General features: G+C 45.7%; 1 protein-coding gene across 5 annotated transcripts in view; it reads left to right on the top strand.

Moving 5' to 3' along the window:
- Positions 1 to 15,661, top strand: part of PHACTR2 (phosphatase and actin regulator 2) — a 336,884-nt gene that overhangs the window by 298,348 nt on the left and 22,875 nt on the right. For 4 of the 5 annotated variants that reach the window (XR_006388641.1, XM_044289591.1, XM_044289593.1 and 1 more), the window contains exons 3-6: positions 412 to 492; positions 10,430 to 10,579; positions 14,101 to 14,310; positions 14,470 to 14,670. Coding sequence is in view for 4 of the 5 variants with exons in the window: in XM_044289591.1 (XP_044145526.1) it covers positions 412 to 492; positions 10,430 to 10,579; positions 14,101 to 14,310; positions 14,470 to 14,670 (642 nt within the window). In the remaining variant the exon portion in view is untranslated. The remainder of the gene's footprint in view (positions 1 to 411; positions 493 to 10,429; positions 10,580 to 14,100; positions 14,311 to 14,469; positions 14,671 to 15,661) is intronic. The other variant, XM_044289592.1, reaches the window with a different exon arrangement.

Here is a 15,661-nt window from a genome sequence, read left to right as displayed (position 1 = left end):
GAGAATTATATACTGATGACCTATCCTGGGACCCCCACCAATCAGTTGTTCGAGAAGGTATTGGCGCTCACAGGAGCCCCCCTGCTAACCAAGCTCAGCACCATACACTGTGTAGTGGCTGTGCTTGTTATTGCACTCATTCACTTCAGTGGCACTGAGCTGCATCTAGGCCTTGTGACTGATGAACATGTTACTGGCCTAGGAAAAGCTGTGAGCGCTGCTGCCTCTTCAAACAGCTGGTTGTGGGGGTTGCAGGTGTCAGAGCCCCACTGATCAGATACTGATGACCCATCCAGGGGATAGGTGATCAGTATATCAGTCTCAGAAAACCCCTTTAATGGGAAAAAAAAGTGTCAACATTTTGCAATCCCTTACCTGTACACATACCATCATGTAGTTTTCTTTTCTCAGTATTAGAGCGCAAGATATCCATGAGACACAGCCGTGAAGAGCTTATAAGAAGAGGAGTTCTCAAGGAAATTCCAGACCACGGTAAGGTTTGTGACTAGTAGACATCGTACTGTACATATGGCACAGACATGGGGATTCTCCACATTTGAAGTCAGGCATTACACAGGACTGATCCATGGGTTGTACCATTCTGTATACAAAGGTCCACTGCACTGATACAGTGGGATGCGAAAGTTTGGGCAACCTTGTGAATCGTCATGATTTTCCTGTATAAATCGTTGGTTGTTAGGATAAAAAATGTCAGTTAAATATATCATATAGGAGACACACACATTGATATTTGAGAAATGAAATGAAGTTTATTGGATTTACAGAAAGTCTGCTATAATTGTTTAAACAAAATTAGGCAGGTGCATAAATTTGGGCACCACAAAAAAGAAATGAAATCAATATTTAGTAGATCCTCCTTTTGCAGAAATTACAGCCTCTAAACGCTTCCTGAAGGTTCCAATGAGAGTCTGGATTCTGGTTGAAAGTATTTTGGACCATTCCTCTTTACAAAACATCTTTAGTTCATTCAGGTTTGATGGCTTCCGAGCATGGACAGCTCTCTTTAAGTCACACCACAGATTTTCAATTATATTCAGGTCTGGGGACTGAGATGGCCATTCCAGAACGTTGTACTTGTTCCTCTGCATAAATGCCTTAGTGGATTTTGAGCAGTGTTTAGGGTCGTTGTCTTGTTGAAAGATCCAGCCCCGGCGCAGCTTCAGCTTTGTCACTGATTCCTGGACATTGGTCTCCAGAATCTGCTGATACTGAGTGGAATCCATGCGCCCCTCAACTTTGACAAGATTCCCAGTCCCTGCACTGGCCACACAGCCCCACAGCATGATGGAACCACCACCATATTTTACTGTAGGTAGCAGGTGTTTTTCTTGGAATGCTGTGTTCTTTTTTCCTCCATGCACAATGCCCCTTGTTATGGCCAAATAACTCAACTCAATTTTTGTTTCATCAGTCCACAGCACATTATTCCAAAATGAAGCTGGCTTGTCCAAATGTGCTTTAGCCCACCTCAAGCGGCACTTTTTGTGCTGTGGGCGGAGAAAAGGCTTCCTCTGCATCATTCTCGCATACAGCATCTCCTTGTGTAAAGTGCGCCGAATGGTTAAACGATGCACAGTGACTCCATCTGCAGCAAGATGATGTTGTAGGTCTATGGTGCTGGTCTGTGGGTTGACTCTGACTGTTCTCACCATTCGTCGCTTCTGCCTATCCGAGATTTTTCTTGGTCTGCCACGTCGAGCCTTAACTTGAACTGAGCCTGTGGTCTTCCATTTCCTCAATATGTCACTAACTGTGGAAACAGACAGCTGAAATCTCTGAGACAGCTTTCTGTATCCTTCCCCTAAACCATGATGGTGGTCAATCTTTGTCTTCAGGTCATTTCAGAGTTGTTTTGAGACCCCCATGTTGCTACTCTTCAGAGAAAATTAAAAGAGGAGGGAAACTTACAATTGACCCCCTTAAATACTCTTTCTCATAATTGGATTCACCTGTGTATGTAGGTCAGGGGTCACTGAGCTTACCAAGCCAATTTAAGTTCCAATAATTAGTTCTAAAGGTTTTGGAATCAATAAAATGACAACAGTGCCCAAATTTATGCACCTGCCTAATTTTTTGTAAATCCAATAAACTTCATTTCACTTCTCAAATATCACTGTGTGTGTCTCCTATATGATATATTTAACTGACATTTTTTTATCGTAACAACCAACGATTTATACAGGAAAATCATGACGATTAACAAGGTTGCCCAAACTTTCGCATCCTACTGTATAATAAAGACATGTGAGCAGAATGTTAAATGCATATATGAAAACTGTATAGTTTCATATTTTGTAAAATCTAAATTGCTTCCTTTACAAAATGGAGGGATCTGGGTGAGAGTACCAACATCAGGAAATTCAGCTTCCTCACTTGCTGCCAGAGTATGAACATGATTGGATCGGAGATATTCTCTCAGCACATTGCTACAACCCCTCTCGGTGTCTGTATTCTCTCAGCACATTGCTACAACCCCCCTTGGTGTCTGTATTGTCTCAGAACATTGCTACAGCCCCTCTCGGTGTCTGTATTCTCTCGGCACATTTCTACAACCCCTCTGGGTGTCTTTATTCTTCAGCACATTGCTACAGCCCCTCTCTGTGTCTGTATTCTCTCAGGACATTGCTACAACCCCTCTCTGTGTCTGTATGGTCTCAGCACATTGCTACAGCCCCTCTCTGTGTCTGTATTCTCTCAGCACATTGCTACAACCCCTCTTTGTGTCTGTATGGTCTCAGCACATTGCTACAACCCCTTTCGGTGTCTGTATTGTCTCAGCACATTGCTACAACCCCTCTCTGTGTCTGTATTCTCTCAGCACATTGATACAACCCCTCTCGGTGTCTGTATTGTCTCAGCACATTGCTACAACCCCTCTCTGTGTCTGTATTCTCTCAGCACATTGATACAACCCCTCTCTGTGTCTGTATTCTCTCAGCACATTGCTACAACCCCTCTCTGTGTCTGTATTCTCTCAGCACATTGCTACTAGCAGGAATAGTAAGGGGCAGTAACGTATTAAAACCTAAAGTTTTATTTGGACTGTTAAGATCCCTAATGGGGAAGAAAAGCCCCTACCAGACAAACTAGACAGACAGCAAACAACGATATGGGACCCACGTAGGTGAGTCACCAACGGTCAAGTCTGCTAATGAACCGTGCAGGGAAGCGGAACTGACCGACAAATAAACACTAAATGCAGTCTTTTGGCAGGGTGCCACAGACTTAAGGTAATGCCATAAGGCAAATAAAAGGGTAGATCTTACCGGTGGTGCAAATCAGGACCTTGTAGTCCAAAACACAGGAGGTGGAGGAGCTTCTCGGGTCCGAAAAACACGTCCTCTAATCGGTTGCACCTGGTGCCGAGGGGCTACAGGGAAAACCTGTCCCTGTTAATGCCCTACTTGGCCTGTGAATCCCTAGGTACCTCCTAACACGGGGTCCTTTCCCCGCAAGGGGTGGCCCCGTCCGGAACCTGGCCCTAATAAATGAACCCTAAATAGCCCTATAGGGACAAAGGAATTGGCCCCATAAGTGATGGTCGCTACCAGGGTAGGGTGAACTAGTGTGGTGGATATATTCGAGGTCCCTACGCGGTTCGTTTCTTTGGGAATAGATCAAAACTATAACGGATACCTCCACTTCACAAAAAAAGGGGGGGGACCCCCTAACTCTTCAGGGGACAGGGGTCGTGAGTGGAGGAGAATGTCTCTACCCTTAACACAGTGTGGTGATTATCTCGGCTAGGGGGAGCAATGGAAAAGGAAAGCCATAAAGGTTGCGCAGACCTGACTGGACCAGTGTGGTCCAAATCAGCCCGGATACCTGTGGATAGTGAAATGACAGAACAAAATCCATTCAGATGTCGAACCTAACAGCAGCTTATACAATTATGGCATATGATTAGTTGGTTTAGAGCGCAAGATATCCATGAGACACAGATATCTTGACTAAAGCCAAGACGGATGGCCTCATCAGTAGTAATGAGTTGGAGTTCCTTCTTCCAACACACCCGGTTATGGCAACCTTCTACTGCCTACCCAAGGTCCATAAGGGCACTGTGCCCCTTAGGGGCCGGCCAATTGTATCAGGGGTAGGCAGTTGGCAACAGAACAGCGGGGTATATGTTGACCATGTATACTAGGTCCATTTGTACAATCTCTCCCATCCTATGTGAGAGACATGGGGGACCTCATCTCTAAATTAGAAAATATTAATCTTGAACCCAATTGGCTTCTGGCATCGATTGATGTTGAGGTATTGTACTCCTCAATCCCCCATGATAAAGGCCTCGCAGCCACAGCACATTTTCTGAAAGCGAAGGGACTTCAGTTTGCCGCTCATAACGAACTAGTTCTTCAACTCTTGAATTTCGTTCTAACGAGCAACTGTTTCCTCTTTGACGGCCGTATATACCACCAGCTCAGGGGCACCGCGATGGGCAGTTCTTGCGCACCATCTTACGCTAATCTGCTCCTGGGCTGGTGGGAGGAGACCTTGGTATTCGGCGACATACCCAATTGGTATACGGAGTACATCGTCCTCTGGGCCCGCTACATAGATGATATAATCATTCTGTGGAGCGGGCCAGAGGACGAGTTCAAGAGGTTGGTGGATGAACTTAACACCAATACCATTAATCTTAGATTCACGTCTGAGATCGTACACAGTAATTTGCCCTTCCTAGACATCTGCATCTCGAGAGATACCAAGGGGGGCCTACAGACCACAATTTTTCGCAAGGAAACATCCACCAATTCACTCCTTCGGTGGGACAGTTGTCATCCCGTCCCATTGAAGCGTGGGATTCCGGTTGGCCAATACCTTAGACTCAGGCGCAACTGTTCGGAACCACGTGAATTCACACGACAGGCAAATGAGCTAAGACAGCGCTTCCGTGCACGAGGTTACCTGGACAATACGCTGAGAAAGGCCTATCAAAGGGCCCGACAGGAGACACGTACCACACTCCTACATCCCACCGGGGGTCCCAAAACCGATCCACAACAACAACAAAAAAGTTACGCATCATTGGCACATTTGATTCGGCGGCTAGACAGATCAAGGAGATCCTAGCACGCAACTGGGATACCCTCCTGATGGATCCGGATCTGACAGATGTTGTAAGTCCTTATCCATCAGTGACCTTTAGGAGAGGAGCCAACTTGAGGGACCAATTTGTGCACAGCCACTACAATCCTCCTAAAAAGAGGACGTGGCTGGACAAACGAATAAATGGATGCTTTAAATGCGGTCGGTGCAGTTTTTGCAAGTATGTAACCCAGGGCAAATCGGTTGCGGTTGGCCCCACTGATCCCGACCACCGCATACGGGATTTCATCAATTGCCGCACCACAGGAGTGGTTTACCTCCTCACCTGTGAGTTCGGCATTAGGTATGTCGGCAAGACCCATAGGGAGCTACGGGTGCGCATAGGTGAGCACCTGTGTGACATCCGCAACAATAGGGATACCCCAGTAGCGAGACATATCCACTCTGCACATGTTGGGCGGTCGTCAGGCATCACGTTTGTAGGGTTGGAGGTGATTAGGAAGCAACCACGTGGAGGGGACTGGGACAAGAAGATTCTCCAGAGGGAGTGCTGGTGGATATTCAAGCTGAAGACCACCAACCCCCATGGGTTGAATGACCAGCTACAATTTGGTTGCTTTTTGTGACAGTGTCCAGTCTCCAACACATATGCGTGTATATATGTGTGTGCACGGATGCTAGTATGTGTATTCGTGTACGTGCACACATGTGTGTGCATCTGTTGTGGTACCAGCTTTGTTGACTGCCCTGCCTTCCTTGCATTTGTGTCTGTGGTCCGCCTGGTCCGAGGTCTTTGCCCTTGTCTCCCAACAGCAGGAGCTACTTGGTCTTTATGACCGTACTATTTATGTATTGAATGCCTGACGGTCCCATGACCGTACTATTCATGTATTGAACACCTGACCGTGCCACTAAGATGATAATGCCCTCCAACGGTCTAATTCATCCATAGCCGGTATGTTTTAAATGTCTTGGTGTGACCATACCACCTAGATGATAACATCCTCTAGGGTCTAATTCATCTGAGTTTATATTGTCTTAATGTCTTCTTGTGGCCACTGCGCCCTGTTTGGGTCCAGGGGGGCCGCCTGTCATTTAATGCCCGTTCTAGGTCCCATGTTGTGGGTGATATTCCCAATTAGGGATCGACCGATATTGATTTTTTAGGGCCGATACCGATAATTTGTGAACTTTCAGGCCGATAGCCGATAATTTATACCGATATTCTGGGAATTTTCATTTTTGAAAAAAAAATAAAAATTCCCACAAATCTGCTGAAAATTTATGTTTATTGTTAATGTGTATTTATTTATTTTTTTGTAAATCTTTCTTTTTCATTTATATTTAATATTTTGGTGTTTTTATTATTTTTTTACTAACTTTTAGCCCCCTTAGGGACTAGAACCCTTGTCATATTCACCCTGATAGAGATCTATCAGGGTGAATAGGAGCTCACACTGTCCCTGCTGCTGTGTGCTTTGTGCACACAGCAGCATGGAGCTTATCATGGCAGCCAGGGCTTCAATAGCGTCCTGGCTGCCATGGTAACCGATCGGAGCCCCAGCATTACACTGCTGGGGCTCCGATCGGAGGAGCAAGGGAGAGGGGATCCTGTGGAGGGGCGCACTGCGACTGGGGTGGGGGGGCCCTATGCGCCACCACTGGGGGGGGGGGCGCACTGCGCCACCAATGTCTGATACTGGGGGGCTTGGGGGGGGCGCACTGCGCCACCAATGAAGCTTAATCCCACATTTATTCATATACAGGGGAGGCGGGAGCTGCAGGATCACATAGCCGGCTCCCGACCTCTATGAGCAGTAGCTGCGATCCGCGGCACCTGAGGAGTTAACTACCGCAGATCGCAGCTACAGCTCATAGAGGCCGGGAGCCGGCTATGTGATCCTGCAGCTCCCGCCTCCTGTATATGAATGAATGATAGATTAATCTTCATTGGTGGAGCAGTGGCCATAGCTCCTCCCCTCCTCCTGTCCCCTCTCTCCTCATTGGCGGCAGCGGCAGGAGCAGCACAGGGGGAGGAGACACTGCTCCTTCTCCCCTGTGCTGCTAAGGGGAACACGGAGAGCGCTGTCAGCAGCGCGATCTGTGTTCCCCATACACTATCGGAATATCGGCAAAATAGATGCAGATACCGATAGTGTTCAAAATCCTGAATATCGGCCGATATATCGGTAAATCCGATAATCGGTCGATCCCTATTCCCAATCACCGCCAACATAAGCATAGGTGAAGTAGTAGGAGTTGCTTGTACTTATCCAGCGACTCCTCCCACCGCCGCTATCCTAATTATACAGCCGACGCCGCGCCTTGTTTCGGAGTATGTTCCCTAGCTGTGACGCCCATCACTACGTCACAACAGCTGCGCGGTAGCCGGGCTGCACACTGGAGGAGTGCGCATGCGTTGGGAAGGAGGCGGATCGCCGTGTCAGCTGACACACGTACAGTCACATGACGGCGGCCGCACTCCTCACGCAGGCGCACCATCAGTCAGCTCCATCCATTTAAACTGATTGGCGCCCATAGCAGCGCTGACAGACGCCGATACATAGGCGGCAACCCAAACTGCACTGCCGCCTTTCATGGTATTTGCCACACGCGTTCCATGATCTTAATAGTAAGTAAACCAACTAATCATATGCCATTATTGTATAAGCTGCTGTTAGGTTCGACATCTGAATGGATTTTGTTCTGTCATTTCACTATCCACAGGTATCCGGGCTGATTTGGACCAAACTGGTCTAGTCAGGTCTGCGCAACCTTTATGGCTTTCCTTTCCCATTGCTCCCCCTAGCCGAGATAATCACCACACTGTGTTAAGGGTAGAGACATTCTCCTCCACTCACGACCCCTGTCCCCTGAAGAGTTAGGGGGTCCCCCCCCTTTTTTTGTGAAGTGGAGGTATCCGTTATAGTTTTGATCTATTCCCAAAGAAACGAACCGCGTAGGGACCTCGAATATATCCACCACACTAGTTCACCCTACCCTGGTAGCGACCATCACTTATGGGGCCAATTCCTTTGTCCCTATAGGGCTATTTAGGGTTCATTTATTAGGGCCAGGTTCCGGACGGGGCCACCCCTTGCGGGGAAAGGACCCCGTGTTAGGAGGTACCTAGGGATTCACAGGCCAAGTAGGGCATTAACAGGGACAGGTTTTCCCTGTAGCCCCTCGGCACCAGGTGCAACTGATTCGAGGACGTGTTTTTCGGACCCGAGAAGCTCCTCCACCTCCTGTGTTTTGGACTACAAGGTCCTGACTGGCACCACCAGTAAGATCTACCCTTTTATTTGCCTTATGGCATTACCTTAAGTCTGTGGCACCCTGCCAAAAGACTGCATTTAGTGTTTATTTGTCGGTCAGTTCCGCTTCCCTGCACGGTTCATTAGCGGACTTGACCGTTGGTGACTCACCTACGTGGGTCCCATATCGTTGTTTGTTGTCTGTCTAGTTTGTCTGGTAGGGGCTTTTCTTCCCCATTAGGGATCTTAACAGTCCAAATAAACTTTAGGTTTTAATACGTTACTGCCCCTTACTATTCCTGCATATTTCCTGTCACAGAGCAGTATACCTTGGGAGAGTGCTCAAGCATTATCTACCCTTAGGGACCACCTCTTTGTTCTCTCACATTGCTACTAGAGCTGTGTGTGAGCATGTAAATATCATATCACTTCACCACACTGTCACAGAGTACTCTAATTAGAAAAGTTAGTCTTCAGTAGGTTATATATTCACACAACTTTTGTACCAATCGTGCACCAAAATCATCATGAAATCTGGATTGCTTGCATGTGAACAGTATTTGTGAAACCCAGTCACATGCATAGGAAAATTCCCACGCAGATTTGATGCAACACGTAGTAAAAAAGTGGCTTGTTTCTTATTTCGGACAGAAAATGCTAGGATTAGCCCCATTGGATGACAGTGGGACTAATCTTTGTGCAGAACTGCAACAGTACAATCTATGAAATCTGTTGCAGAAATCTGAGAGTATGTTCACACAATTAAAATCTGCTGTGAATTCTGCCATGGAAAACGAACACTTTTTACTGCAAAATCTGCAATCAAAACGGCAACAATAGCTTTCCATTAACTTCAATGGAATAAAATTCCACTATGTGTACATGGTGGTGTTTTTTCTGCTACTAAATTGAGATACACTTCTGAAGTGGCATGTTACCTAAAGGGGATTGTTAGTGGATTTTGTATTGAAGTCAATAGGGAAGCTGAAAAATGCTAGCTGTTTTAAAAGTATTTTTAGCAGCACTTCCACCAACATGAAGGCTTCTAAATTATCCCAACCAAAGGCTGGATAAGAATAACACTGCTAAATCTTCAACCAAAAACTCTTCTACATACTACTGTAAATCAGCTACCAAATTAGAAAGCTGCCTCCACAAACGACCTGTTTTTCAGCTACTGACTTTTCTGATACAGATTTTGCTGTGTGAACTTAGCCTGAGGATCATTCTCCGATTTCTACTTTGGAAAATATATGTCACATTTTATCCAGTTTAAGACCATTTATCCCCCTTCATGAGTGCATTTTCCATTCTTTGAAAGCCTCCATAATTTTTTCTTTTTTTTTTTTCTTTTCTTTTTTTTTATAGAAAGGAAAAATGTAAAAAAGAGGAACCATGGTCTGTTTTTCACATATTTTTATTATTTTTTTGTGAATAGAATGCAACAAAAATATATATATATTTTTTTTATCATGTCCCCTTTCTATAACTGTCATTGTGATAAGGGATATATGGGTTCTGGTGGTTGAAGGTGGGGCTAGAAACTGTGTAGTGGCCTGTTTTTAATTTTGTCTTTGTTATGTTTTTTAATTTTACACTTTGTGTCCCCCATAAGGTCACACAAGACATTTAAGGGACATATCAAATTACATTCTTACATAATTACTGATTTCTGCTGTAACTGAGTTTTACATATTAGCCTCAGTTAAAGGGAAAATACAGGTCCCAGAGAGGTTGTATAGCGCTGTACAACCTCGCTGCGGAGCTGATCTGGGTCTGCCTAAACCCAGTAGCTCATGCAGACTCCCGGCCTCAAGTGATCACATGACTGCTCGGACCAGGGCCCAGTCAACGGATGATTGGCAAGGGGTTAATAAGCTGTATGAACATAACCTTATTATGCAATTCAGCTTTTACCCAGTGTAGGACTTTTTCCTAGCTTTTACCCAGTGTAGGACTTTTTCCTAAACTCAAAAAACAGAAACCTCCTAAATTCTCATGCCCTGCAACAAACATGTACACATACCTAAGTCTATATACTTTATTTAACAGGGCATGTATTGTTAAACTGCCAATGACATGCATTTCTATTTGTATAGATTGTGATGGTTCATTAAATATGGGAACCTCAAATGGTCATACTGTGCCAATCAGTGAGGAGACACCAAATGAACAGAAACCCATAACTGGAAATGGAGCGATAGCATCAAAAGCAACTGCGGTAGAAGAGAAGAAAGATGATAAGAAAGGTAAAACCATGAATGTCTATGTGGATTGTAGAACATGACATGTGATAACATACTAGGATGTTGTATTTGAGCGTTCACCAAGGTACTGTCACATAGCTCTGTATGACTGCAGAAGTACCAAGAATGCTGTGAGAAACATCATAAATATCTAGAACTTGATGAAAAGAATAGATGCTAGCATTGGCAATGGAAAATGGCTTCCAATGTTGATATCATATATAGGTAATAAATGCAGTAGGAAATACGTTTTTGGTCTGAATTCATATTTTATGTACTCTATATGGCCAAAAGTATGTGGGTACTTAACAGTCACACCTGTGTAAGTTTGTTGGACATCTCATTCAAAACCATGGATGGTAGTATGGAGATAGGCACACTTTTATGGCTTTAACAGCCTTTACTGGAGAGGCTTCCCACATTTTGGAGTTTGTGACAATTTGCGTCCATTCAGCCAAAAATGCTTTTATGAGGTCAGGCAGTGATGTTAGATGAGAAGGTCTGGCTTTCAGTTAGCCTCCCAGTTCATTCTAAAGGTGTTTGATGGGTTGAGACCAGGGCTCTGTGCAGCCTCCACATCAAACTACACATCAAACCATTGTCTTTATGGACCTTGTTTTTTGCATAGGGGCACAGGAACAGGAAAGGGCTTCTCCTAATCTTCTTTTTTTTTTTTTTTTTTTAACAAAGCTGGAAGAATCTAGTTGTCTTAAAATGTCCACTCTTCACTGGAAATTAGGGCCTATACCAAACCCTATAACATTATCGATCCTCCAACAAATCTTTCAGTAGGCAGCCGCATTTCAGTAGGTAGTTTTCGCGAGGCATCTGCCAAACCCAGATTTATACACCAGACTGCCAGATGTGTAATTAATCTATTCAGTCCATTGGCATTGTGCTTTATACCACTCTATCCAAAGAGTGTCCTCATGCATTTTGATGTTAGGCTTATGTGTAGCCAGGGCCGTCTTTACCAAGGGGCAAAAGGGGCAGCTGCCCCAGGCCCAGTTGCTCCTGGGGGGCCCAAGACAGCTGCCTCTTGAGCCCTGCTAGCCACTACCCCGGGTGTCAGGCTGTCAGCTACACAGGGGGTGCTGCCATGCCTGCCGGCACTGAGTCCAGGCATCGTACTGTGTTACAGCTGTGATCTAGCACCTTAGATGACATCATCACCATGTGACCAGTAACCTAGCAATATTACTGGTCACATGGTCCTACCAGGAGTGTTGCAGGAGAAGTTAACTGTGGAGCTTTTTTGTGTGAAGATTACATCAGAAAAAGGTGACAGGGGCTGTTATGTAAATATACTGTGAACTAATGTATAGTGGGGTGCTGTATACTGTGTGGGGGCCTGTATACTGTGGGGGGCTATATACTGTGGGGGGCCTGTATACTGTGTGGGGGCCTGTATACTGTGTGGGGGCCTGTATACTGTGTGGGGGCCTGTATACTGTGTGTGGGGGTCTGTATACTGTGTGGGGGGTCTGTATACTGTGTGGGGGGTCTGTATACTGTGTGGGGGGTCTGTATACTGTGGGGGGGTCTGTATAGTGTGGGGGGCCTGTATACTGTGGGGGCCGTATACTGTGTGGGGGCCCGTATACTGTGGGGGGCCTGTATAGTGTGGGGGGCTGTATATTGTGGAGTGCTATACTGCTGTACTGTATACTGTGGGGGTCTGTATACTGTGGGTGCTGTATAGTGTAGAGTGCTATACTGCTGTACTGTATAGTGTGGGGGGCTGTATCGTGTATAGTTTGGGGTGCTGTATATGGTGAGGTGCTATACTGTGAGGTGCTGTATACTGTGGGCTGCAATACTGCTCTACTATGTACTGTGGGGTACTGTATAGTGTGGGGTGCTATACTGCATACTGTGTGGTGCTGTATACTATAGGGTGCTATACTGCATACTGTGGGGTGCTGGGGTGCACTGTAATACTAGGATGAGCCGAGCCCTGGTCTCCTTCCTGCAGAGCGGTGCCTACTTCCAGCCTGAGCCCAGCTGCCCAGAACACTGATCCTGAGCCGCTGGAGTCTTCAGAACTGGAAGTATTTACAGTCATTCACTGGACTCTACCAGATGTGTGGATTTTTAGTGTGTGTGTTATGGTGGAGGGCGTGATTGCCTGCTAAGGTGTGGGAAGGCGGGATCCAGGGGGCCCAAGGAAATTTTTGCCCAGGGTCCAATCAATATTAAAGACGGCCCTGTGTGTAGCTGTGGATCAGAGAGACCCTTTCCATGAAGAGGTGGTCTGGAATTCTGTAGTGAGGATAGGTACAGTAATGTACTGTGTGTGCTTCAGCTACTGAGTTTCTGTGGTCTGCTACTTCATGGATGAGCTGTTGTTACTCCTAGATTTGTCATAATAGCACTTGCTGTTGAGACTGGGAGATCCAGCAGATCAGAAATTACATGAAGTGACTTGTTGCAAAGGTGGCAACTTTATGCCAGTGCCACATCAACTTCTTCAGTAGGGTACATACTAGTACCAGTATTTGTCTACTGGGTTGCATGGCTGAGTGCTTGATATTATGCACCTGTTTGCAATGCATGTGGCTACAAAGTCCAAACTCGTAATTCTACATGCGTGTTTACATGTGTTTAGCCATAGTCTGACTCTCCATTAGTGACAGCCACAACACCGGCCACCCACAGCAGCCTTTAGCCAATGATTTTAAGGGTATTACCTCTGTTAACGCACAACTTCATGCAGCCAAAAGTGTCATTGGAACCAAGCGTTATATAAGGGTAGGCAATTTTCTGTACCCTTCAGGATCCTGTTACGTCACTTCAGCAGCCAGCTAGGCCTGCAACACATTGGCTAACTGGTTTCTGATCGCTTGGGACCTCTGCCAATAAGCTGTTTTGAGAAGGCACCGTGAGCAGCGCTGCCTTCTCGCAGCTTACCAAGCACTTCACCGTACATTGTATAGCGGCTGTGCTTGGTATCACAGCTCAGCCCCATTCACTTGAATAAAGCTGAGCTGCTCCTAGGCCACTTTACACATGAACGGGTCGTCACTTGGCCTTGGAAAATTAGAGAGAAGGCTGTGGCACACACTATCCAGGTCATCAGTAAAAAAAAAAAGTGTGTTTAAAGACATTTTACAATTACACTGGTCAATGCCGGATAAAAGCCTGCCATGAGGGTACGTCCACCCAGGACGAATACACTGTGGATTTTCCACTGCAATATTTGCCTGGGAAAAACACACAGCATTTTATGGTACCGGCAAAGTGGATGCGATTTTACACATTACACACACCCTTGTTTACATACTAAAACTACTATGACTCATTTCTCCACATTCTCCAGTCAGTGTGACATTTCAGAAATAGGATATGCAGTGAGCTCTGGTACCGATAACGGTACTCCAAAAATGTTAGAAGACTAACTTTGTATGTGTTTCTTTCACTTTTGGAGTTAGTTTATTTACAGGTTCCCTCTCATAATTTGCACGCCTTCTGAATGTATGAAATTCTTCACAGTAGGACTTTCTGTCAACTTTTCTTCTTTGTAGAAAGAGGTCGTGTGTGTCCAGAATTGCCACCACCTCCCGCTCCACCACCTCCCAAACAAAAAAAAAATATTGTCCCTCACAAAAATGTAGCCACTGCAGGCACCCATAAGAAAGGTGAGGCAACTACAAAACAGACTGCAGGTGGCACTAGTAAGCAGCCACCAGCCACTCTTCCAAAGTTGACAAACCGAGCAGCCTCCCGCAGCATTGGTAAGTGTAAGTAGCTGGGTACATTGCATGATTGTGCTGTGCATTCCTGGATCCCCCTAGGCATGTGTTCCCATTGTATTTTTTCCCTTTTGTAATGTTCCATGTAACTGCTTTGGATTTCATGATGTTAGTTTCACTGACACATTCCTACTTCTCTAGAGAACACAGAGAAGACCATGGGAGCACCCGAGACCAAACCAAAAAGAACAGCCACACCTTCAAAAAGTTCTGCTGCTGCTTCTGCTGGGCAAAGCCATAAGAAAGATGAGTCTGCCAACAAAAAATCAGCCAAAAGCATTTCTAAACAGCTGTCTGCTCCTACAATAAAAACTACAAATAGAGGTGCCACGCAGGAGAGTGGTGAGTGTAAAGACTGTAGCTCTGTCTACAGGTGGGCACAAGTATAGCAAATAATAGCAGATACCGTTACCTGCCAATGCAAATGCTTATCCAGTGTCGGACTGGGATGGCTAGGGCCCACCAGTAAAATGTATTTTGGGGGCCCACCGTACCGATACATTCAAATATTACCTGCACACACAGCAGCTGCAAGATGCTACCAGATGACTGAATATTGGGGTCCTTGCAGCAACTTTGAGAAGGTAGGTCCTGGGGAGAAGAGGACAGTGGCAGCTTTCCTCTACACCTAGAAGACATCTCAGCTCTGATCGTGTCTATAATAATACACTGGGGAGTTTCTTTAATAATCTATGAAGTTTTCTATATGCACATTGGCTGGTTTAGGTGCTGTACATTGAACATATGTATGTAGTGCAGTAGGTCTACTGTGTTATGTGCCACTTTTGCAGGGGGTGGGAGACTAGGGGCCCACCGGGGGATTCACCTGTACCCCTGTGGGCTAGTCCAAGCCTGTGCTCATCATTTGATTGCATGACAGTAATGCATTTCAGGAATTCAGATTTACTGTTTTTAAATCCTACAATAGAGCTCACCAGCATGTGACTTTAAGTTCACACCATATTTGCTTATTCTACAAGTTTTAGGCTACATGCACACGACGTGAAAAATGTCCGTGTGACGGCCATCTAAGTAACAGCCGTCACACGGCCATTTTTAGCACCAGTGAAAGTCTATGGGGCTATTCACATGGGCGTTCTTTTAACGGCCCAACGGCCAGTGAATAGCATCCATCCAAAAATAGGACATGTCCTATCTTTGGCCGTTTTTAATGGCCGATTGACAGGAGTGCACCCGTGTAACGTCCATTAAAAACGGGTACACAGGCCATTTAGGAGTTTAAAAAAAAAAAAAAACTTACCTCATCCACTTGCTCGCGGTGCACCAGTCCCTTCTCTCTTCATTGAGCAGGACCTGCCGAAGGACCTGCGAT

Source organism: Bufo gargarizans, chromosome 4, assembly GCF_014858855.1.
Source record: "Bufo gargarizans isolate SCDJY-AF-19 chromosome 4, ASM1485885v1, whole genome shotgun sequence".
Taxonomy (NCBI): Eukaryota; Metazoa; Chordata; class Amphibia; order Anura; family Bufonidae; genus Bufo; species Bufo gargarizans.
This window is presented reverse-complemented; position numbering and strand designations above follow the sequence as displayed.